The sequence below is a fragment of the Episyrphus balteatus genome, chromosome 1 (genome assembly GCF_945859705.1).
Source record: "Episyrphus balteatus chromosome 1, idEpiBalt1.1, whole genome shotgun sequence".
NCBI lineage: Eukaryota > Metazoa > Arthropoda > Insecta > Diptera > Syrphidae > Episyrphus > Episyrphus balteatus.
Window position 1 is genome coordinate 79,216,523 of NC_079134.1, and position 23,338 is coordinate 79,239,860.

General features: G+C 32.4%; 1 protein-coding gene across 1 annotated transcript in view; it reads left to right on the forward strand.

The window, feature by feature from the left end:
* LOC129905228 (stomatin-like protein 2, mitochondrial) overlaps positions 1-23,338 on the forward strand; it is a 146,687-nt gene that overhangs the window by 81,815 nt on the left and 41,534 nt on the right. The window contains exon 6 of the mRNA XM_055980667.1: positions 5,358-5,473. Within this exon, the coding sequence (XP_055836642.1) occupies positions 5,358-5,473 (116 nt within the window). The remainder of the gene's footprint in view (positions 1-5,357; positions 5,474-23,338) is intronic.

Here is a 23,338-nt window from a genome sequence, read left to right on the forward strand (position 1 = left end):
TTACTACTAATTCAAAAAAAATGCTCTAATACAAATAACAACACGGGCACATCAAAGAAAAATTTCCATTTTGGTACCTACCTACGTACATTAAATAACTTTTGATACCTTTCCTACCCTTACCACCCGCACTTAAAAACTTTTTAATACCATTCCTATCCATACCATCCGCACTAAATAACTCCTTCAATACCTTTTCTTCCCTTCCAAAGTAAAAATACCAAAGCTCACAACTAACCAAGAAAATATGTATCCTATTTCAACAAAAATAAAATGCACGACTGGGTCGCACGAACTTGCTCTTAGAGTTAAAGTTGCTTAAATTTTTAAGACTTTTTATATAGAAATTTGGAAAAAAAATAAAATTCGTTTTTTAAAAAAATTAAAATAAAATCTGAAATTAAATTGCCCTCCAAAACAAGTATGCAGTTTTGATTGATATATTAAGGTGCATTTTTAGAAAAAAAATTTTCAAAATCGTTAGAGCCGTTTTTTAAAAAAACTATTTTTTTAAAATAATTTTTTGGAAAAAAAGTTTGAAAATAAAATTGGTATGCCATTTTGTAGAAATCACTAATCAACATCTAAAAACAAAATTTCAAAAAAATTCAATGTCCCGTTTTCGAAAATTTGATTTTTCAAAAAAAAATTTTCAAAATTTTTTTAAAAATCCAAAACTTATTTTTTGGAAATTTAATTTTTGGTTTATATTTAAATTATACAAATGCTTCTTCACAAAAAGTTTCGTTGAAATCGAATAAGAACTTTCAGAGATATTCGAATTTGAAAAAAACGGTTCTATGGCAGGTACCGTTAATAAAGATTTTCAAAAAAAAATTTTTTCATTGAAATATAGACCTTAGCTTGAAACTAACATTTGAATTTTTTAAACAAAATCGTTGGAGCCGTTTTTGAGATATTTCAATTTTACTTAAATCGGTATATGACATGTACCGTTATTTTTGGTCCAAAAAAATTAATTCCAAAAACCCCTCTGGAGAGTCGCCAAATAACGCTACATACCAAGTTTGACATTAATCGGTCCATCCGTTTAGGCTGTAGGTCCTTATACAGACAGACAGACAGACTGACAGACTGACAGACTGACAGACTGACAGACAGACAGACAGACGGACTTTCGGGACCCACTTTTTTGGCATTGTCTACCATCGTAATGTCATGGAAAAATGTTATCTCAACTTTTTTTTTTTGTACGAATGCATAACTTGATATATAGTACCTATATCGCAAGTAAAAATTCAGCTTGCAATTCCAAGGACGATTGCCGTAGCAAACGAAAAAAAAAAATGCCTACGTATTATGTGTGTACACCTAAAAGCGATGCGCCTGTACATCACGATCATACAAAAAGAGAAAACAAAATTGTAAATAAAAATCAAAACAGAAAACTACCCTTAACTTCTGTAAAAAGTCTTCAACGCAAAGTTTACAAAAAAAAATCAAAAAAAGGGAAAATACTACAAAATAAATAAAATCCTTAGAATAGGAAATACTTCAGCAGAAGAACAGAAAAAAGACAAAAAAATACCATCACCTCTGCCACAAGGAGCATTCGCTTCATAAAACAACACATAAGAACAAAAAAAAAAAAAAAAAATAAACCTAAGAGGGTCAAACGTCAAAGTAATTTTTTTAAGAGATTCCAATTTCTTAAGGAATTCCCTCGTTCTCGCAACATTTTCCTACTAGCAACATGTCACGTACCACCCGAAAAATTTGGGGTTCCGATAGTTTGTATGGGATGCGACATCTTTGTATTCTATAAACTTTGGTTTTCAGTCTTGGTATAGTTTGCCGATGACCCGAAAAATGTCGTGTTATAAAATTTCTCGCTGGATAGAACAAATTTGTTTTCTTTCCTCTTTTTTCATTCTTTTTTCGCTGTCCTTGAGACCTCTCTGTTTAATACACGCTTTCTCATGGAAGAAAATAAGACGATATTCTTCGTCTTACTTTTTGGTGAATTTTTATCTCTCTTGATTTTCGCTCTGAGCTAATGAATGCGCAGGGCGCATATCAGTGTCTGCTTGAGGTGGCTTTCATAGAAAGAAAAAAAAAATGTATAATTAAGGGGTTATATCTAGTTGTAAGTGCAAAAAAACCTTCTTTTTTGTGGATTTTTTGTGAAGAGTCATTTAATTATATAACCATAAAGCATACATATCCATATAGCAAATTTAATGTATTAAAAGAATTCGCTGTGCATTTAAAAAAATATTGGGTTCCGTTATTTTTGTAGTAGATCTATTAGACGACCTCCAAAAAAAAGGTGCATGGCGGTGAGCAAGATATCTCTGATCCAAATCACTTAAAATTAAAAAATCCAAAAGATTCATTTCTAGGATGGACAAATGCAGGTAATGAACGAAGGAATAGTCAAAATTTTGATTTTTAACAAAATGGCGGCTTCCCAAAGAAAAAAATCGTTGTTGTTCACGAAAATTTACACTTTAAAGTGGCTTAAAAAATCGAATTATTGTCAAAAACCTTTTTCCTTCGTTCATTACCTGACAAAAGTATCTAAGAAAATTGTGTAAAAATTTCAAGCCGATTACTCCAGCCGTTTCGGAGAAATTTTGCTCACCGCCAGACACCTTTTTTTTGGAGGTCGTCTAGGAGATCTACTACAAAAATAATGGAACCCAATATTTTTTTAAATACACAGCGAATTCTTTTAATACATTAAATTTGCTATATGAATATGTATTCTTTATGTTTATATAATTAAATGCCTCTTCACAAAAAATCCACAAAAAAGAAGGTTTTTTTGCACTTATAACTAGATATAACCCCTTAATAAGACGGTTTCCTCCGACTTATTTGGGGAATTTGTGTGTATCGGTGAGGTAGGTTTTATTTGATAAAACAGTTATGAATAAAATAGGTATAGAACAAGAAAATAACGCGCTTCTTTCCGACTTAAATATTATATGAATTTGTATGTATCTCTCAACTGGCTGGTGTGTCAGAGGTTTCCACTATGATAAGAAATATTCGTGGATGCTAGATTTAATGTCATAAAGCAATTTTGTTGGCAGAAAGTGCATAAAACAACTGCAATTTCCATAAAGTAGCACAACTGCCTCAATTGAATTCAGCAGGTTTGAAAATCATAAAAAAATATTTAGGTGTTAAGATTCAGTGGATTAATCATGGCTTTTATATCACAAGTCACAAATTTGTCATTTTCTAACTTCTAAGATTTTGAAATATCATAAATTTCTATTTCCAATAGGAACATATGTATCTTTGAAAAAAAAAAAAAAAAAATAATATTGAAAAGAATATATTTTAAACGATTAAATATGAGTATGACTTTTGAGATTCAATAAATTAGTATTCTTAAAAAAAAAAATACGCGATGGTAGAATTCCACTTCAAAAGTAACCTATAAAAAGACCTTTTCTAACAGTTAATATTCAAGTATTTTAATAACGTGACGGTCCAATGCAATTTTAACTTCGGGAAAATTCTTTAAAAAAGTATGGTTTGGTTCAAGCTCTATTTTGTAACTTTAAAAGTATTATTTTCTCTAAGAGGAGTCAAATAATTTTAATAAGTTTAGTTTTATGAAGAAAACAAAGTTGTAGATTAAGGACTCACTTACTTAAAGTTTTGTATATACCTATGGCGCTTATAGTCCTCTCAATCTGTTAATTAATGTATTTAATAAAAACTATGTTCTTATTAATTCCTGTAATGATATTGTTAAATCACAGAGTATAAGGAATATGTTTTTCAATCAATATCGTTAAAAATTAATTTTTTATCCAATGTTAAATGTTAATCTTAAATCTGTATAATCTGTACCGTTAGTATTTAACGAAATAAAATAAAATAAAATAAAATAAAATAAAATAAAATAAAATAAAATAAAATAAAATAAAATAAAATAAAATAAAATAAAATAAAATAAAATAAAATAAAATAAAATAAAATAAAATAAAATAAAATAAAATAAAATAAAATAAAATAAAATAAAATAAAATAAAATAAAATAAAATAAAATAAAATAAAATGGATAACAGTTATTTAAGACATTCTCAAGGAGAAGTAAGACATTCTGATGTATCACTTATATCTACAAGTAGAAACACAACACTTCTTCTTAATTCTAATTTTTAAAAGTGGGCTTGACTTTTTAACGAAAGTGTTCTTTCAGAATTTAATAAAAAAAGTCGTAGAACTTTGCACACTTTTTAATGGAAACTTTATTAGAAAAAATATATTTATCTTATGTCGTTGACAATTGGTTTGAATTGCCTAATTTCATGGCTTGAAACGCAGAAATGCATTACACGAAATACTTTCAAGTAAACATTTTACCATTTTAAATTATTCACGCCTCGTCACTGCAGCATAGTGACAAAATTGTTGTTTGTTTATTTTTCTATCAAACAAAAAGATTGTCACAACTATTTTTTCGTGAAATTCGTGACAAATTTTTAAAAAATCCTTGACAATTCATTGTCATTACAATTTTTTTATGATCCCACATGTTGATACTTCTAAAAAATATTTTTATGACAGAATTTACACAATTGTCAAGTGGTCATTTAAAAAATTGTCCTCAGTACATGTCGCATGTCTATGAGCCGGCACAGATGTTATTATATTTTATAGTTTATTTTATATTAAACAAAACAATTTCTAAACCAAAGTTACTGATTTTAAGTAAAAAAGCGTATGAACCAACAAAGTTGTGAGATACTAAGTAAAAAAGGACACATACGCAAAGAATTATGGCTAATGTGCCTTTTTTGCTTAGTAAATGGTTCATACGCCTTTTTTGCTTAGTATCATGACAGAAAATGGATTGCGGTTTTTAGCTATTTCAAGTTGAAAATGCGATTTTTCTATCACACCCAAAAATAAAGTGCTGCTTAACGTTTTCAAATATGCCACAAACTCCCTCCCCCCCCCCCCTACCATAAGATTTTTTTCTTGTCTCAACCCAACCTACACGCTCTAGCTTTTTGGCACATTACACTTGAATCACCCTGTATAAGAGAAAAACAATAAATCTCCAAAAACTTAGGTGCTGGTATTTATGATAAACATTTGTTTGGGCTCGCCACACTGTGGATCTGTCTGAAAATTTTAGTGCACTTATTTAAAACATCCTCTACCACCTCATTCTTGAATTTGAAATTAAAAGCTATTTTATGTGAATTTTCAAAGAATATCGTAAAGTTTATTCCAAAGCGAAAATGCAGTAGATAAACTTCTTTTAAAAAAATGTATGCAAGCTTTTCTTTAAACGATGCAAAAAGTGACTTAGTCCACTTTCATAATCATGGGCACATATGTATATGTAAACATTTTTTAACTTACAGAGGCTGAGCGACAAGAAAATATTAACAAAGCAAGTGGAGAAGCCGCTGCTATTCTTACAATTGCTGATGCTAGAGCAAGGGGCCTCCAAACTATTGCCAAGTCAGTAGCCTCTGAGGTAAGTTCAAAATTAAAGTATGTTAAGTAGAATGTTCCATCGGTCATTACTAAGAGCTTTTTTGTAGAGCGGACAATTTTATAGAAAATGATTTTAACAAGCCTTTTGGATGAACCATTAAAAAGATACAAAAATCTAAACACAAATACACAATCTTTCCCATACAAATCGTATGGGAAATAGAAATTTGCGATGCGGCGGTACTAAATGTTAACATTAAGGGCTGAAACTTTTACAGTATTTTTTTTTCGTCATTTCCAACAATATTTTCGGAAATGCTTTGAACAAAAAAAAATTTTTTGAATCAGTCTAATGGTTACCCTAAACAAAAAAATACTATTTCAATTTTATAAGAAAAAATAGAAACTAGGTTTTTTTTTGTATGGAAAAACCTGTTTGGAAAACCTTTAAGGGCGTCTGGCAGAGGGAATACTGAAAAAAAGCTGGCTCAAACCTAGAATAGACATAGAATATTAATTTGTTACCATCATACGTTTATATCTAACAGAAAATAAGCTATTAGGTATTTTAATAGAAAAATGCACTTCAAAATGTTTTAAAGCAGTCTGGCGCACAGTGTGGTAATTCGCCAATCTTACTGGACAAAATAGAAAAAAAAAAGTTTAGCCACATGATTTTAAATCATGAGTTGAGCTTCTCAATACAATGGGTAACTGTAATTCATGTTTGGTTTTTTTGTTTTCATCTCGGATTAGCGTAAGCTAAGCTTGAAAGTTGGTTGGTAAAGTATTATAATTTTTATTTATTAATTACAATAAAATAAATAAATTCTGTAAGAAGGCTAGGAAATGCGAAAAAAAAATATCTTTGTTTTTCAAATAGAGGTAAAGTTAATTTTTCTGCATTTTTCCGGTCTGAAATTAATTAATTAATGTAGTGTAGTGTTGTCATTAAATTAGCTATTTACATGTCGCGCATTTTCGCGACCGCCATACAACTTTTTTCACTTTTCAAAATGAAGTCAAGATTTTCAAAAAAAAAAAAATTCTAAAAATGTGTCAAAACTGCCAAATAAGATCCAAAAGACAGTTTTTTTGATCTTTTAATGAGCAGGTATTATCTTTGGAACATTTTTGACGATAAACAAAAATTAAAAACATATATAAAAGTTTTTTGCTTCAAGTTAAGCGAAAAAAAGACAAAAAAGGTGGAAGACACATTGAAACACTATTTAAACATGACATTGACCAATATTATGTGGTAACTAAATAAACAAAAACAGTAGATAGTGAAACAAAAGTAGAAAAGAATTTTTAAAAATTAAAAAACGGGAAAAATATAACAAACGGAAGGTTAAAAGTCTCCTAAGTGTACCTATCCATTAGGAAATAGTTAAAATCAGTAGAATCGCTCTCCGCAAATTTTCTTTGAGTGAAGGATCAAAATGTATAAAAGATTAAGTTCTGATCCTCTGGAACCACTAAACCACTGGAATTTTCAACTAATGAGGCATTATCATTGATGAATGATGCTTTTCTGTCGGAACATCTTAAACAAGTTCAATGCAAAAAGCAAGCAAGTGTAAAAGGCCAGAAATAGGGTCACGAAGAAGTTTAGAGAATTAGTAGCTTGAAAAACATCGAAGGTAATATAAACACAGCTGTTTTCAATAGGCCCTTATGTTTCAAGTTTGCATCGCACAAAAAGGAGTTACTTTTTTAAATTATCTGCAGATGGCTCCGCGAAATTAGGCCCCAGGAAATAAGGCCCCAAAAGAAAAAAATGAAATAAGGCCCCAAATTGGGGTATTTTTTCATAATGAAAGTATGCCCCAATGAAACAAGGCCCCATCGAAATGAAAAAATGCCCCAAAAATAAATGAAATAAAGCCCCAACTTATTTTGAACTTTTTAAGGAAAATGAAATACGACCCCAATTTTTCTTTTTCATAATTAACTTATTTTTGGTAATGAAATATCACCCCAAACCAACAGAACCATCTTTATGGACGGAACTTTTAAAATTGTTCCTCAAGGATGTTTCAAACTGTTGTTGTGTTTTTTTTTTCGGTTCTTCTGTTACTTATTAATGCTTTTTTCAATGATCCCTGATGGTTTTTTACATTGAAAGGCATTAGTTTGCAGTGCAGTACGATGCTTACATTGAAAAGCATTAGAAAGTAACAGAATAGCTGAAAAATCGCGCGATTTTTTCAGCTATTCTGTTACTTTCTAATGCTTTTCAATGTAAACATCGTGCTGCACTGCAAACTTTATTTCATTTATTTTTGGGGCATTTTTTCATTTCGATGGGGCCTTGTTTCATTGGGGCATACTTTCATTATGAAAAAATACCCCAATTTGGGGCCTTATTTCATTTTTTCTTTTGGGGCCTTATTTCCTGGGGCCTAATTTCGCGGAGCCATTCCGATCATCTTCCAATAACAGTCACTATTTGTAAGATCATCGAAAATTTATCTTATAGTGAAAAACAAAAAGAAAGGAGTTGCTTAAGATGGAAAAACAATTATAAAAATGAATTACCAGGCAAAATAGATACTAAACTTAGCCTCAAGGAAACAGTTTCTAATGTCAAGTATATTCCGATATGTGACCTGGAATCAATAATTTTAGAAACAGGTAATTCTCCAAAAATAAAAACGAATTTCCGTAGAAAATCTGTTTGGTATGACTATGAATGCGAAAGTCTAAGGAGATCCCTTGCGCTTCTGAATTTATTGAGATTATACTCTCTGGATACAAAATACATTAAAATAGAGTATGTTACAGCAAATAAAGAGTACAAACGGATATGTAATGAGAAAAAAGAGCGCACGAAGAAGAAATGGCAATAATATTGAGCAAAAGTAAAGATTCTGCAGAGTTTTGGTCATTGACAAGAAAACTAAATGGGGAAAGACTATAAAAGAAGATGCTGTAATAGCAGTTTGTGATCTACGGGCACACTACTCAATTCTACTTTACTCGACAGAGAAAACAGTATGGTATTATCCTGAACCTTTTTTAAAAAATGAACACTTGGATGCAGATTTTGGAATAGAAGAAGTTGTAAATGCCCTACAATCTTTAAAAGACGGTAAAGCAGCAAAAACCAATGGAAACCCGGCCCGGCAGAGTTCTTTAAATATAACTCAGAAAAATTTAAAAAACATCTTACACAAGCTCTGAACGTTATCTTTAATTTTGACACATTGCCAGAGCAGTTTTACGAATCTTTAATCTGGCCAATTTATAAAAAAGGGGATCCTGGTGATCCGGCTAACTATAGGGGTATATCTTTCTTAAACTCATCCGCAAAATTATATTCGACTCTGCTTTATAAAAGATTAAATAACTGGGTCGATGCCAATCAAAAACTCAGTGAATTCCAGGCTGGATTTCGGAAAGGGTATTCTACAGTTGACAATATCTTCGTCCTAACTTCAACTGCCCAAATTAAACTGGATCAAAGGAAGAAATTATATGTTTTCTTCGTAGATTTTAGAGCAGCCTTTTATAAGCTGTTCAATAGAGTGACCGCAAGAAATCGATTTTCGAAATTTGGTCGGGGGAACCCAATAAAATGTTCCGCCTTTGCAGATTTTTAGATAGCCAAAATTTCAGCTCGATTGGATAATTCTAAATGGTGCCGACACTCGCTCAAAGTATCAAAAATCTCTGTTTTTTCACTGTTTTTCGCAGTAAATTAGCTCTAGCTTCCAAACAGAGGGGGTTATTTTCACTTTTTATATATTAAATTAAAGGTAGTGTTGTTACACATAACTCAGATGCTAAATTTGTTTAGTTTTACTAAAAAAATATTGTCATCAATTTAAATTTTCAGTACTTACCTCAAAAAGAGCTAAAGGGCAAACTCGATTTAAAATGAAACTTTTTTTTTAACTGTTTTAACTGTTTTAACAAAAAAATGAAATATTTAACAGATTTATAAAAAAAAAACAAAATACTTATTATCGTCTTATGCCTACTTTTCACGAGTCGATTTTAGCCGCACGATATGTCGTTCGACTAGGATTTTTCTATAGGGATTGTCACTTTAGTCGCCTGCGAATTACGTTCACACGAGTCGAAAATCTTCACCGCACGGAAAAAATCGACTCGTGAAAAGTCCCCGTTACATTTCTAATACATAACTAATGAAGTAATTACTAAAAAAAATGTGTCAAGAGATTTACTTAAAGTAGTTTTGGAAGCATCAGGATACAATTTTCGGCACTCACTGACTACTTGAAGTACATATTGTTTTTGTTCCTCATTTTTAGTTAAAAGGTTATTAAAATTGGTTATTATTTTGACTCCTCTTTCTGTCATGTCATTTACGACTTTAAGTGATTGCACTTTTTTAAAGCCTTCTTTAAAATGCGGGTTTCCGGGCAAAAGATTTGGAGGTGCTTTGAGAAAACAGTGTTCAACCTCGGAATATCGTCTAAATTCGTGCGAGCGTTGGAAAAGATATACCAGCAAACAACAGCAAAAATATTCAATGGTCAAGAGCAATCAGAAAGCTTTGAAATAAACAGCGGAGTTAAACAAGGTTGTAATCTGAGCCCCCTTTTATTTGTACTATTTTTAGATGATATAGTAGATTGGTTAACGTGTGGAGTTGAAATTGGAAGTTCAAAAATAAAAGCAATAATGTACGCAGACGATATAGTTATTCTCGCAGAGACTCCATGCGCGATTCAACTAATGATCAACAAACTGTTTGAGTATTGCAAACCATGGGGTTTGGAAGTTAATGTCGCAAAATCGAAAGTGATGATATTTCAAAATGGAGCTGGCAGGTTAGCAAGAGGTGAAAAATGGAAATTTGGAGAACAAGCACTGGAAGTTGTTAAAAAATATTCATATCTTGGTATGGACCTGACATTTAATTTGAAAATGGAAAAACACCTTAAAACTAAATTGGAAAAGGCTAAGATAGCAATCTGCTCCAATTGGAAAAGGATCTTTTGCAACATACTGATAACCTTTAGTACAAAGTATAATGTCTTTAATGCTACGGCACAGGCCATTCTCTTTTATGGAGCGCAGGTGTGGGGTGCGCAGAAATTCGAAATCGTTGAATATCTGTTACGATTTTTTCTAAGAAAAGTTTTTTACTTACCAATTAATACACCAAAGTATATGTATAATCTAGAATCTGGTCTGCCAACAATGTTCATTTCAACTCTAAAATTAAGGGTGGTAAAAATGAGTTATTCCAGGCTGCCAAAGCTGATAATGCACCATGCAATAAAAAATAAAACTCTGTTTGTCAAGGAATGGACAAAAATAGCGGCCGATTGTGGTGTTACGATGAACTGGGAGGAGAGTAACATAGTTAACTGGAAAAAGGATTTATACGAAGTCATCATTCTCACTGACGAAAATGAAAGGTATGCCTTTATGGCAAAAGCTCGTGCGTCGCAGAAAGAGTGAATTACTCAAAGGCACTCTAAATGAGTGCAACTATTTCAATAGTGGTTATTCCTGTTATGTCATTGGGACGATTTTCAAAATCAGAGGTGAGCTGATCAAGCTGAATGCCATGCCGCACCGAAACGAGGGCCCAGGTGTTTGCAACTTGTGTAACCTACAAGCACGGGAAGATGTGTATCATTTCATCGGCATCTGTCCAATTTTAAAGGAAATAAGGCGAGTCTTCTTTGGAAAAAATGTTTTAGAGAGGGAAGAGGTGCATGAATTTCTGAATGGTGGTGATTGGAAGCTACTTTTTGATTATTACACGGAAGCCAGCACTTACAGATCCAAAATAATTAATGAAGTCTTTTAAAATAGTAAGAATCAATTTAAAATCAATCCTGGCAAGCTAAAAAGTATCTCTAAATTTTGTTTTAACTGAACTAAAAGTCCTATTAATCTACTATGATGCGTAAAAATTATCTATAAATTTTGTTTTAACTAAACTAAAAGTCCTATTAACTCTTAAAAAAAAACAAACAAACAAAATTTAAGAATGTTTATAAAAAATAATCTCATGATTTGAAAAAAGTATGTCTAAATTAAGTTTTAACTAAACCAAAAGTCCTATTAATCTACTATGATGCGTAAAAATTATCTATAAATTTTGTTTTAACTAAACTAAAAGTCCTGTTAACTCTTAAAAAAAATTTAAATACTGTAAAAAAAAAAAATACTGTAAAACATTCAAGCAATTTTGCCACTCGGGCAAACGACAGATATGTCATGCCTTTAAATATTCTAGTTTTTTTTCTCAATGACTTTATGTAATAATTATTATATTGAATAAAGATCTATCTATCTATCTATCTGTTAACTTTAGTTACAAAACCAAATAAAGTGGCAAAAAATGTCTTATTATTAGTAGAAGTAATTAATATCATAAATTGACCTATTCTGCCCCACTAAGCGTCGGGGAGTGGGTGCAAAGTTCAACCCTTTGCTTAGAATGCTTGTCGTTGCTGCACTCAGTGTAGTGTTTGACAAATTTCCAACGGCTTTAGTTAGGTCGATCATGTTGACTGCTGGTTGTGTGGTTTTCGCGTTGGAGAGTTTATCAAACTTTTGTTGTTGTTTTTCAGTGCATAGTTGTTGGGTTTTAGTTGCTTGCAGAGATGTTATTCTATTACACACTATGAAATCTTTTTCACTTAGAACCCATGCAAAATGTTGGTGCATGTTATGAAGCTTCACTTATATATTGTTTAAATCACTTCGATGGGAGCTAATTAATCGCTTTAATAATACCTCGCTCGCACGGTTGATGACTTATCTCGTTGCAAAAATCATAACTTTTGAACGGATTAAGGAAGAGTCACAATTTTTTTTTTTTTAATTTGAAGGAAATTTCCAGGGCTGTTACACCAATGAATTTCAAGAAAATTGTTTCACAGGGTGTTTAGGAATCATCGGCCGAAAACAGATTTTCTTTAAAAAAAATGTTTAAATTAAAATTGGTATGCCATTTTGTAGAAATCACTAATCCACATCTAAAAACAAAATTTCAAAAAAATTCAATGTCCCGTTTTCGAAAATTTTATTTTTCAAAAAAAATTTCTAATTTTTGTTTAAAACCCAAAAATTATTTTTTTTTGAAATTTTATTTTTGGCTTATATTTGAGTTATATAAGTGCTTCTTCACAAAAAGTTTCGTTGAAATCTAATTTCTAATTTCTAATTTCTAATTTTTGTTTAAAACCCAAAAATTATTTTTTTTGAAATTTTATTTTTGGCTTATATTTGAGTTATATAAGTGCTTCTTCACAAAAAGTTTCGTTGAAATCGAATAAGCCGTTTTGGAGAATATCGGATTTAAAAAAAAGGCAGGTACCGTTAATAACACTGGTTAACAAAATTAAACTTTTTTTTGTTGCCGGAACAAAAATATACTTTTCTGAAGGTTTTCGGTGTGCTGAACTCGAAAAACGAAAAACAAAAACGTGTTTTTGCATTTTCTAACGGTAATATTTCAAAAACGGGAGCTGATCAATTTTTTCTGACTTCGAGTTCAGCACACCAAAAACCTTCAGGAAAGTATATTTTTGTTTCGGCAACAGAATCCTTGTTAACCAGTGTAATCCATTCCAGTCCATGCATTAAGCCGAATAGGGTATGTGTACCAACCAATTTTTGAGCCAAAATAAAAATATTTAGCTGCGCATGCTTGCACACTATCGAGATTTTGTACTTTGAAAAAAAAAAAAATAAAGGCTTGAGAAAACGCTTACTTTGGCATACCTTGACCCACGTAAACGCTTAGTTCTCTGTTATTAATTATGCTAGCAACGATTTTAATGTTTTAATTTTTAGAAGAAATATTGTGCATTGTAACTGCGTTTACAATTTTGTTTTGTCTTTTTTTATTGGTCAGATATTATTTTTTGAAGGATGTTCCGTTGTTCTGAAGGATGTTTCGTTGTTCTTTATATTATAAACTTAATATTAATCTTAAAATGAAGTTATTTTAATCAATTCTTTTTGAAATAAACGAGTGATTCCGATAAAGAAAGTATTTTGTCTATTTTTCAATTTTCTCAAAAAGTAGAAGGCATAGGAACATTATGATTTTCATGATTTGATAAGAAATCAATTAAGGCATTGACCCCCCTCCCATAGTAAACACTGATTGTATTTAACCCCTCTACAAAATCTCATTATCAGTTCTTGGTGCTTAAGTTATCGTACTTTCCCCTCAAATGTTTCTGTTTTACTTGAGTAAAACTAAAAATGCGAAAAAAAAGATAGATTAAAATGGCCATACTTCGGTTAATTTTCATTGAAAAAATTTAGTGAGCACAGCATTTTGAAGAAAATTTAATCTTCTTTTTTCTTTGGAGCAATGTTTATGTCTATCTCAACCCAAAAAAAATGTACAACTAAAAAAACTCAAAAAATCGATTTCTTTGATATTTTTTTTATGATTGTTTGGACTATTGTGGTATGGAAATTTTTTTTTCAATTTTTAAAAAAACATTATTGCACTAGGAAATTTAATTCTCTACAAAAAGTTGTGAATGCAATATATCAAAATTTTGCTTGGTTTACGAGGTATATTGAAAAAACCAAAATGGGGCTTTTGCACCCCTATCTTTAGTTTCCACCCTCTCATTTAATAGCACTCTGCGGTTTTATCTTCTTTTATAACCCATTCAACGATTCCTGCAATAAAAACCCGTGAACGTCTTAGTTCGTTATAACCCTGTTTTTTTTCGACATAATCAATAAAATAGCTTAATAAGCCAAAAATTGAATTTCAAAAAAAAAAAAAAATAATTTTTGGATTTTTAAAAAAAAATTAAAAATTTAGTTTGAAAAATAAAATTTTTGAAAACGGGACATTGTATTCTATTGAAATTTTGTTTTTAGATGTGGATTAGTGATTTCTACAAAATGGCATACCAATTTTAATTTAATTTTTTTTTAAAGAAAATCTGTTTTCGGCCGATGATTCCTAAACACCCTGTGAAACAATTTTCTTGAAATTCATTGGTGTAACAGCCCTGGAAATTTCTTCAAATAAAATTGTAACTCTACCTCAATCCGTTCAAAAGTTATGATTTTTGCAACGAGATAAGTCATTTTGGACAACCGTGCGTCGTTAGAACTTTTTTAGAACCATGTATATGTTGAATTGGTTTTAATTTAACACAAATGGGAATTATGTTGGAATCACGACATCTTTAAAGGAATGCTAAAGCACATAAAAGACGAGAATTATTAAATTATGTCTGTTAGAAACCGTGAAAGCCTAAAAAATTATGTTAGATTGCTTATACATTATGATGGTTACAGTTACGATAAAAGGCTCATTTTATAGAAAGTAAAAGGTGCTTTAATTCATTCTTGAAGAAAATCTCAAACAAATCAAAAGTTCTTAAAATATTTGAAAAATGTCAATTTGTCCTAAGCTTGCGAGAAGAACCCGGACTTTGACGGACTATAAAATTGAATTCAATTAAGTCACGGAATTCATTTGTATATCATTTTTTAGATAATTTCATTGTGCATAAGTCTGTCCTTGGACATTTTTGGTTTAAATGAGTATATCAAAATTTTGCTTGGTTTACGAGGTATATTGAAAAAACCAAAATGGGGGCTTTTACAACCCTATCTTCAGTTTCCACCCTCTCATTTAATAGCACTCCGCGGTTTTATCTTCTTTTATAACCCATTCAACGATTCCTGCAATAAAAACCCGTGAACGTCTTAGTTCGTTATTACCCTGTTTTTTTCGACATAATCAATAATAGCTTAATAAGCCAAAAATTGAATTTCAAAAAAAAAAATAATTTTTGGATTTTTAAAAAAATTTTAAAAATTTAGTTTGAAAAATAAAATTTTTGAAAACGGGACATTGTATTCTATTGAAATTTTGTTTTTAGATGTGGATTAGTTATTTCTACAAAATGGCATACCAATTTTAATTTAATTTTTTTTTAAGGAAAATCTGTTTTCGGCCGATGATTCGTAAACACCCTGTGAAACAATTTTCTTGAAATTCATTGGTGTAAAAGCCCTGGAAATTTCTTCAAATAAAATTGTAACTCTCCCTCAATCCGTTCAAAAGTTATGATTTTTGCAACGAGATAAATCATTTTGGACAACCGTGCGTCGTTAGAACTTTTTTAGAACCATGTATATGTGCCCATGATTATGAAAGTGGACTAAGTCACTTTTTGCATTGTTTGAAGAAAAACTTTCATAATAATTTTCTTATAACGATTTAATTATATTTCTTTTATGAAATCACTAGAGGAGCAATAAAGAAGTTTATTTACTGCAATTTAACTTTCAAATAAACTTTACCCCTTAAATAATAATTATTTTTAGGCTAGATTTGATGCCATTTTTAAGAGTGACTTAGTCCACTTTCATAATTAAGGGCACATATGTTGAATTGGTTTTAATTTAACACAAATGGGAATTATGTTGGAATCACGACATCTTTAAAGGAATGCTAAAGCACATAAAAGACGCGCGCGTTTCATTCGGAAGTTCTCGAACTGGCAAAGACATTTATGAATTGCCTTTCCGTATAGGCTAATAATATAACTTTAAGGGTTTTCGCGGTTGTTAACACATGACATTATTAGGGTTTTCGATTTAAAATTGACACAAAATGTGCGGAATCCTTTATGTTATGACGAGCCAACCAAAGGTTTAAAAACGTCAACTAAATGCTTTGATATCAGATAACAAGGTGAGTTTATTTGACTCATAAATTGGCCGCATTGGATTCCCATGTTTATGTTTGGTAACCCATACAACTTGGGTGGCTACATGATGGAATAAAGCGTTTGGGTGGTAAAATCTCTTTATTTTATTAATAAATTTTGTCACTTTTCTTAAAACACGCGCTGTGTTTTTGTTTGGTTTACGAGGTATATTGAAAAAAACCAAAAAGGGGGCTTTTGCACCCCTATCTTCAGTTTCCACCCTCTCATTTAATAGCACTCCGCGGTTTTATCTTCTCTTATAACCCATTGAACGATTCCTGCAATAAAAACCCGTGAACGTCTTAGTTCCTTATTGCCAAAATTTTGAAACTAATTCTTTTATTATCTATTAATTTGTATTGAATTATATTTGGAATTTCTGCACGAGTTTTATAATTAGGTATATAATAAAACACTTCTTATCCTCGTACAATAGTTGTATTTACAACTATTGTACGAGGATAAGAAGTGTTTTATTATATACCTAACTAATTCTTTTCAAAATTTTATGTAATTAAGTACTAATTTAGTTTTTAAAATTCGATGCTCTTATTAATTTTAAAACAAGAACAGAAAACCAGATTCAAAAATATCTCGTCATTTTCGAGAAATTAAAAAAAACCCAAAAATTCTTTTTTCTAAAAAAACCTCTTTATTTTCTGTTTTTACGTGGCTGGACTTAAAGGTGGAGTGATTTTATTTTTGTTTTTTATTTTCGAATCGGCATAGTAATACAAAGTAGTAGTAAACGAACAAAACTGTATATTTAAAATTTTTAAATAATTTCATTTTGAGGTGCCCCAAGCCCTCTGAATGCTTAAAAAGGCAACTTTTTGACCTTTAAATTAAATGGGAAAAATAAAGTTCAGTATAGATTTTCTTTTAAATTCGTATTTAACTGAGTTTGAATCATCTAAAATATATGTTTTACTTCACTTTTAATTGAGATTTCAATCAAAAATCTTAACAAAGGTGCGGTTAGAAAATCTAGAATTCTTAAATTTCGATGGTTATACTTTTCGTAAGACTTTTTTCTAAAAAATATATTAAAAAAGTCAAGTAACTTATTTTTTTGAAGTTTCACACTCAGTGAAACATGAATTTAAAAAAAAAATAAATTGAACTTTATTTTTCCCCATTTAATTTAAGGGTCAAAAAGTCCCCTTTTTAGTTTAGTTTAAAGAAAGAAACAATTTCCTTCTTCCTACTGATAAATTTTAATGTTGTGTCAAGATAGCAATGGCACTCAGCGATATAACAGGTTGTTTGAAAAGTTTCAATTTTCAAATTTTAAGACTAACGTGAGCCTAACTGCACATTCTTAGAACCGTCAAATAAATAAGTTATGCAGTTATTTGCGTTTTGCCAACAATAAGATGAGATGGATTCGTTCCCTTTTTCCAATTGGTGATTCAATTGATATTTTTATATTCTAAAAAAGAAGCCGAGAGCAAACTGGCGAAAACAAGAATTTTTACATTGTAAAATAAATGTCCAATTTTCGGAAAGTAGAATTTACTCAAAATTGACAAACGATTTTATGAAAAAAGCAATCAAGTGTTAGTTTTTATTAGTTTCTATATTTTGATGAAGAAAGTTTGATTTTTATTTAAATAGTCAAATTTTAGAAAATGTTACATACATTTAAATTTTTCCGAAATTTGGAATGTTGATAAATAATTTCTGCAAAATTTCATACCAATTTCACTTAAAATAGTTTTTTTCCGAAAAATGTTTATAACGGTTTCTAACGATTTTGATTTTTTTTTTTTCCAAATGCGCCTTAATAAATCAAATTGCTCAAATTCATTCAAGATTTTGTTAGGCAGGGCAGCCACTGCAGAAACTTGGTAAAGTGTGTGATGTACCTTGGATTTTATAGCTGAGATATGCTCGTCGGGTCCAGGGTCAACCAAGGGAGGTACTGAACCTTGACATATTAAAAGATCATTTATTATTTTTAATCCTTTATTTATTCATAAAACTTAATAATAAACACTATTTTACTTTTACGGCGGTATCTCTGGTGTTTTGCTGAACACGGCAACTCTGGTCTCTGCTATTGGCGGTCCTTTTTCTCTGGTTTTGCGCGTAACGCAATGCTGGGTTCTAACCAGTTTTCAACAGAGTGACCTCTGGTTGTTCAACGGTTTCTAACCGGTTCTTCAACGACTCTTAATCGGTTTAGCTGTAAGGTTTCCTTTAGCTTTTCAACGGTTGTAAACCGGTTGCTCACAGAGTTTCCTCTGGTTTTCAACGATTTTTAATCGGTTTAGCTTTAAGGTTTCCCTTAGCTTTTCAACGGTTTTGAACCGGTTGCTCACAGAGTTTCCTCTGGATTTCAACGATTTTTAATCGGTTTAGCTATAAGGTTTCCCTTAGTTTTTCAACGGTTTTTAACCGGTTGTTCACAGAGTTTCCTCTGGATTTCAACGATTTTTAATCGGTTTAGCTATAAGGTTTCCCTTAGCTTTTCAACGGTTTTTAACCGGTTGTTCACAGAGTTTCCTCTGGATTTCTACGACTGTAAATCGGTTTATCTACGGTATGGTACCGGCTATACATAAACTTTAGATCCTTTACCGCTGGTGGGGGGAAATCTTCGGTATCCGTATGGTATTAGGCTTTAAGTTAAACACTCTCAACCTGCTTTTTGCTGGCCCTTCGGTGCCTTCTTATCAATATATCTGGCACAAAGTGGGTGTGAATTATAAGCACACAAACGATAAAATATAATATGAATTCCATTTTGATATAGTCTTATATGTTAATATTTACCGTACCAACTTTATATGAAATATAAACTGTTATGTAAATTTATAACATGTTTTATATATATGTAGGGCACCCTGTATTGCACATAATGTTTCTATTTTATCAGGTGCTCATAGAATTTGTGTATTTAGTGTTTTATGGTACACGGCGGGGTTACGAGTAGCGGGCTACGCATATTTGGCTTTAGTATAAACACTTGACCACAGGCTTATCGTACCATGTGTTTTTCAATACACATGATAATTTCATATTTTTACCTTTTCTTCTTTGTGCGGTATTCGTTCTGCCATCAGTGCGTGATGTACCATTTTACCACACGAAGAACATTAGATTTTTGTAGTTTCTCTTTTTGCGTCTTCTTCGTGTTTTGAATTCACCACAATTCTTTTTGTTGATTCTCTTTTGAATTCCCCACACTGCACATTGAACGATTGCGTGGGTGTTATCATAATTTGCTATCAGTGATTTGGATATGCTTGGCTAGGTACATGGGAGCGGTGATGCGTTTGGGGTTGTTGTTGTTTCTGGTTGGTAATGAAGGTATGTATGTCGCATGCGTCGGCGGCTGGTGATGCTGATGCTGGGAGGTAGGTAGTTGCTTAGTTGGCTGGTGATGAGTTGTTTTGGGAGTAGTTTGTTGTTGTAGAGGTTAAATGTAATGCATTGCAGGATGCATCATCACATCCCCCTCTCACTTCGGAGACGAGAACCTTCTCGTCTGGAGACTATTTTGGTAAACAGGTTTTTTTTTTGTTAATTTTGTAGAGAAGAAAAGAAAAGGTTCAACGCGGTCTTATGTACTTGTTCATATATATATATATATATATATATTTTTTTTCCAAATAAAAAAATTCTTTTAAATAAAAGCTATTTAATTTCTTTACTTCATTTTTTTTTATTTATTTTATTATTTTTTTTTAATTTAAAATTCAGGCTTATGTTTTTATTTATTAAAAATTCAGGTAATATTTACATATTTACATATTTGTTTTTTTTTTTTTAATTTTTAATCCTGCGGTGGCACAGGGCAGTACGTCACCATTCGACGCTTTTCGGTGCAAGTTAGTATTGCCACTCCCGGCTTCCTAACGTGGGCGACGACTTGGCCCCACTTCCTCCGGAAAACAAGCCGTTGCCGTTTATGGGACGCCTTATAGAAACGGTGGCTAGTTATTATTATCCCGGCGAATGGATCATCCGGCATTGTTCTTCTGCTTTTATTTTCCTCTGTTGCATCATGGCAGCTTCGACTGCCAGCAGCTGCTGCTGCTGCCTTGGTGGCGGCGTATTGTTTGGTACTGGGTGTTGAATACCCTGTACCTGTACCCCTGTTGATGACGGTGCTGGACGACTAATCGCCGTCTTTGTTTTGTTGTGGTTGTGGTTATTGGTAATTTTATGTGCGCCTGGTCGTCCGGTAGCTGGATTATTCTTCGGCTGGTTGTGGCTCCGCTGGTTCCTGGTTTGTTTGGAGTTGTCTGTTTGCGCACAAATGGGTTGAGGGCTGCCATGCTGATAACCTCTGAACTTTGAATGATCGATATGTCAATCTCATCGTTCCTTTTATACCCTTTCAGGTCCCTCACGTGAGCACGTACCAATTGTGCCCTTCTCCCGTCTATTCCAACTTTTCGCAAAACGGTAATAACAGGCGATTCTAGCCTTATTACCTCATATGGACCTTCGTATTTTGGAGCTAATTTTTCGGTGAATTGGTTTGCTGCAGAGGATAGTACTTTTTTTCGTTTGTACTCATATTCTCCAATACAGGGACGCCATGCTCTTCTTCGTAGGTTGTAGTACTTCCCTTACGTCTCGGCTGCTCTTTTCAGGTTGTCTGCGACTAGTTGATATAGTGCTTGCATTCTCTCATTTCTAATTGCTATGTCTTCTGTTATTATTTGTGTGGGTGGTAGGGTAGTAATGGGTTCTTTCGGTCTTTTAAGTTCTTTTCCAAAATTGAGGTATGCGGGGGTGAATCCGGTCGAGGAATGCTTGCTGGTGTTAATGGCGAATGTTAATTCGGGCAAATATTCATCCCAGAATCTATGATTCCCTTGCACGTATTGTGCTATCATGGTTTTTATAACTCTATTTACACGTTCGGTTGGATTTTCTTGCGGTGTATAAGGTGCTGTAAAAATTTGTTGAATACCGAGTTCGTCTAAGAAGTTTTTAAATTGGTTACTGGTGAATTGTGCACCGTTATCTGAAAAAAAATACTCTTGGTATTCCGTACTGAAAGAGGATCTTTTCTCGGAGGGTTTTAATCAGTGAAGCTGTACTTGCAGCTCTTAAGGGTACGGCGGTTACCCATTTAGTAAATTTATCTACAATTACTAACATCATGATATTTCCTTTCATTGATTTTGGTAAAGGACCAACAAAATCAGCACAAACTGTATCCCATGGGATGTCAGCAATATTGGAGTACATTAACCCACTTGGTTTTTGCTGGGATACCTTGTATTCGTTACAAAGTTTACATTGTTGTACATATTTTGCTATGTCACGAAACATTCCGGGCCAATGGTATTTTTCCATTATTCGTTCAGCTGTTTTGGCTACTCCTAGGTGTCCTGCCGTAACTACATCATGATTTTCAGATAAAACTTTTGTTCGATCTTTTAATGGAATGCATAATTTCCATTCAAAACTTTTATCGGATAAAGGATGGGCTGAAAATTTTCTAAAGAGAGAACCTTCTCGTAACTGGTAATCAGGGTATTTTGCTGGATTTTCTTTTACTTGATAGATCTTCTTTTCTACCCAATCACCTATATCTTCCATTATGGCTAGGATTTCTCCGTATGGTATCGGTAATGGATCACGGGATAAATTATCGGCGACAACATTCATAGCTCCTTTACGGTACTGTATTTCAAAATCGTATTGCTGAAGTTCTAAAGCCCAACGAGCTAATCTTCCAGATGGATTTTCGAGACAATGAAGCCATTTTAATGAATGGTGGTCGGTGATTACTGTGAAATGGTAACCTTCTAAATAAGGCCTCATTTTCCTAATGCCCCATAAGATGGCTAGGCATTCTTTTTCGGTTGTAGCATATTTCTTTTCTAAATCGGTAAGTGTGCGGCTAGCGTAAGCGATTACCCTTTCTCGTCCCTCTGTGTTCTGTGAAAGAACTACTCCCAGACCGTAGTTACTAGCGTCTGTCTGCAGAGTGAACGGTAATGAAAAGTCAGGACATATTAATACTGGAACTTCGGTTAATTTGGTTTTTAATTCGGAAAAAGAATTTTCTTGTTCTGTTTCCCATATCCATTTTTGATTTTTTGATAACAATTTCGTTAGAGGAGTGGCTATTATTGAAAAATCTTTAATAAATCTTCGGTACCATGAGGCTATGCCAAGTACACGACGTAGTTCACGCACATTCCTTGGTGCATTTAAATTTTTAACGGCACTTACTTTTTCTGGATCTGTTTTGATGCCTTGATCACTGACGACGTGTCCTAAGTATCTGAGTTCCTTTTTACAAAATTCACTCTTCTCTTGATTAATGCGTAGGTGCGCTTGTTGAAGCCTTTTTAAAACTTCTTGAAGATGCTCAAGATGTTCGTCGAAGGTTTTGCTTATGATAATAATATCATCGAGATACGCAAAAGCATGTGGATCCATATCTGGTCCTAAAATGTTATCTAACATTCTTTGGAATGTTGCTGGGGCTGAGCTTAAACCACATGGCAATACTTTCCATTGATATAGTCCACGACCTGGCACAGTAAAAGCAGTAGCTGGGCGGGATTCTATTTCTAGTGGGATTTGCCAATAACCTTGCTTAAGGTCAATCGTAGAGATGTAGTTTGCTTGCCTGAGTTTGTCGAGTATAGCTAGAATTTGGGGTTCAGCTGTCGATAGTCAACGCAGGTTCTCCATGTTCCGTTTTTCTTTTACTAGTACAATCGGTGAACTGTATGGACTTTTTGAAGGTTCGAGTTTATCATCTTTTAGAAGATTATCTATTTCTTCATCGATAATCTTTTGCATTGCTGGGTTTCGGGGATAGTAGCGCTGTTTGAAAGGCTGGTCGGTTTCTAATCGAATACGGTGAGTGGCAGCATTAGTTATTTTAGGTAGTTCCTCAAATTTTGGAATTTCACGATCTAATAGTTCGGCTAATTTTCTATCTTGTTCGGTAGTAAGGGGGGTTCCTCTAACAGAACAAAGCTGTTGAAGTTGCTCAGATACATTATTAGATTCTAGTGCGAGTTCACAATTATTTATTTTCATTGAGAAGTTAAGTTTTCGAAGAACGTCCATCCCTACTATGATAGCATGGGTTAGTTCTTTTAAATATGTAACTTCTACTTTTATTTCCTGGTCGGATAATTTAAGTGAAACATCAAGTGTTCTTTAATAGCTACTGGCTTGCCATTGGCTAAATGTATTTCGCCTTTCCGGAATCTGAC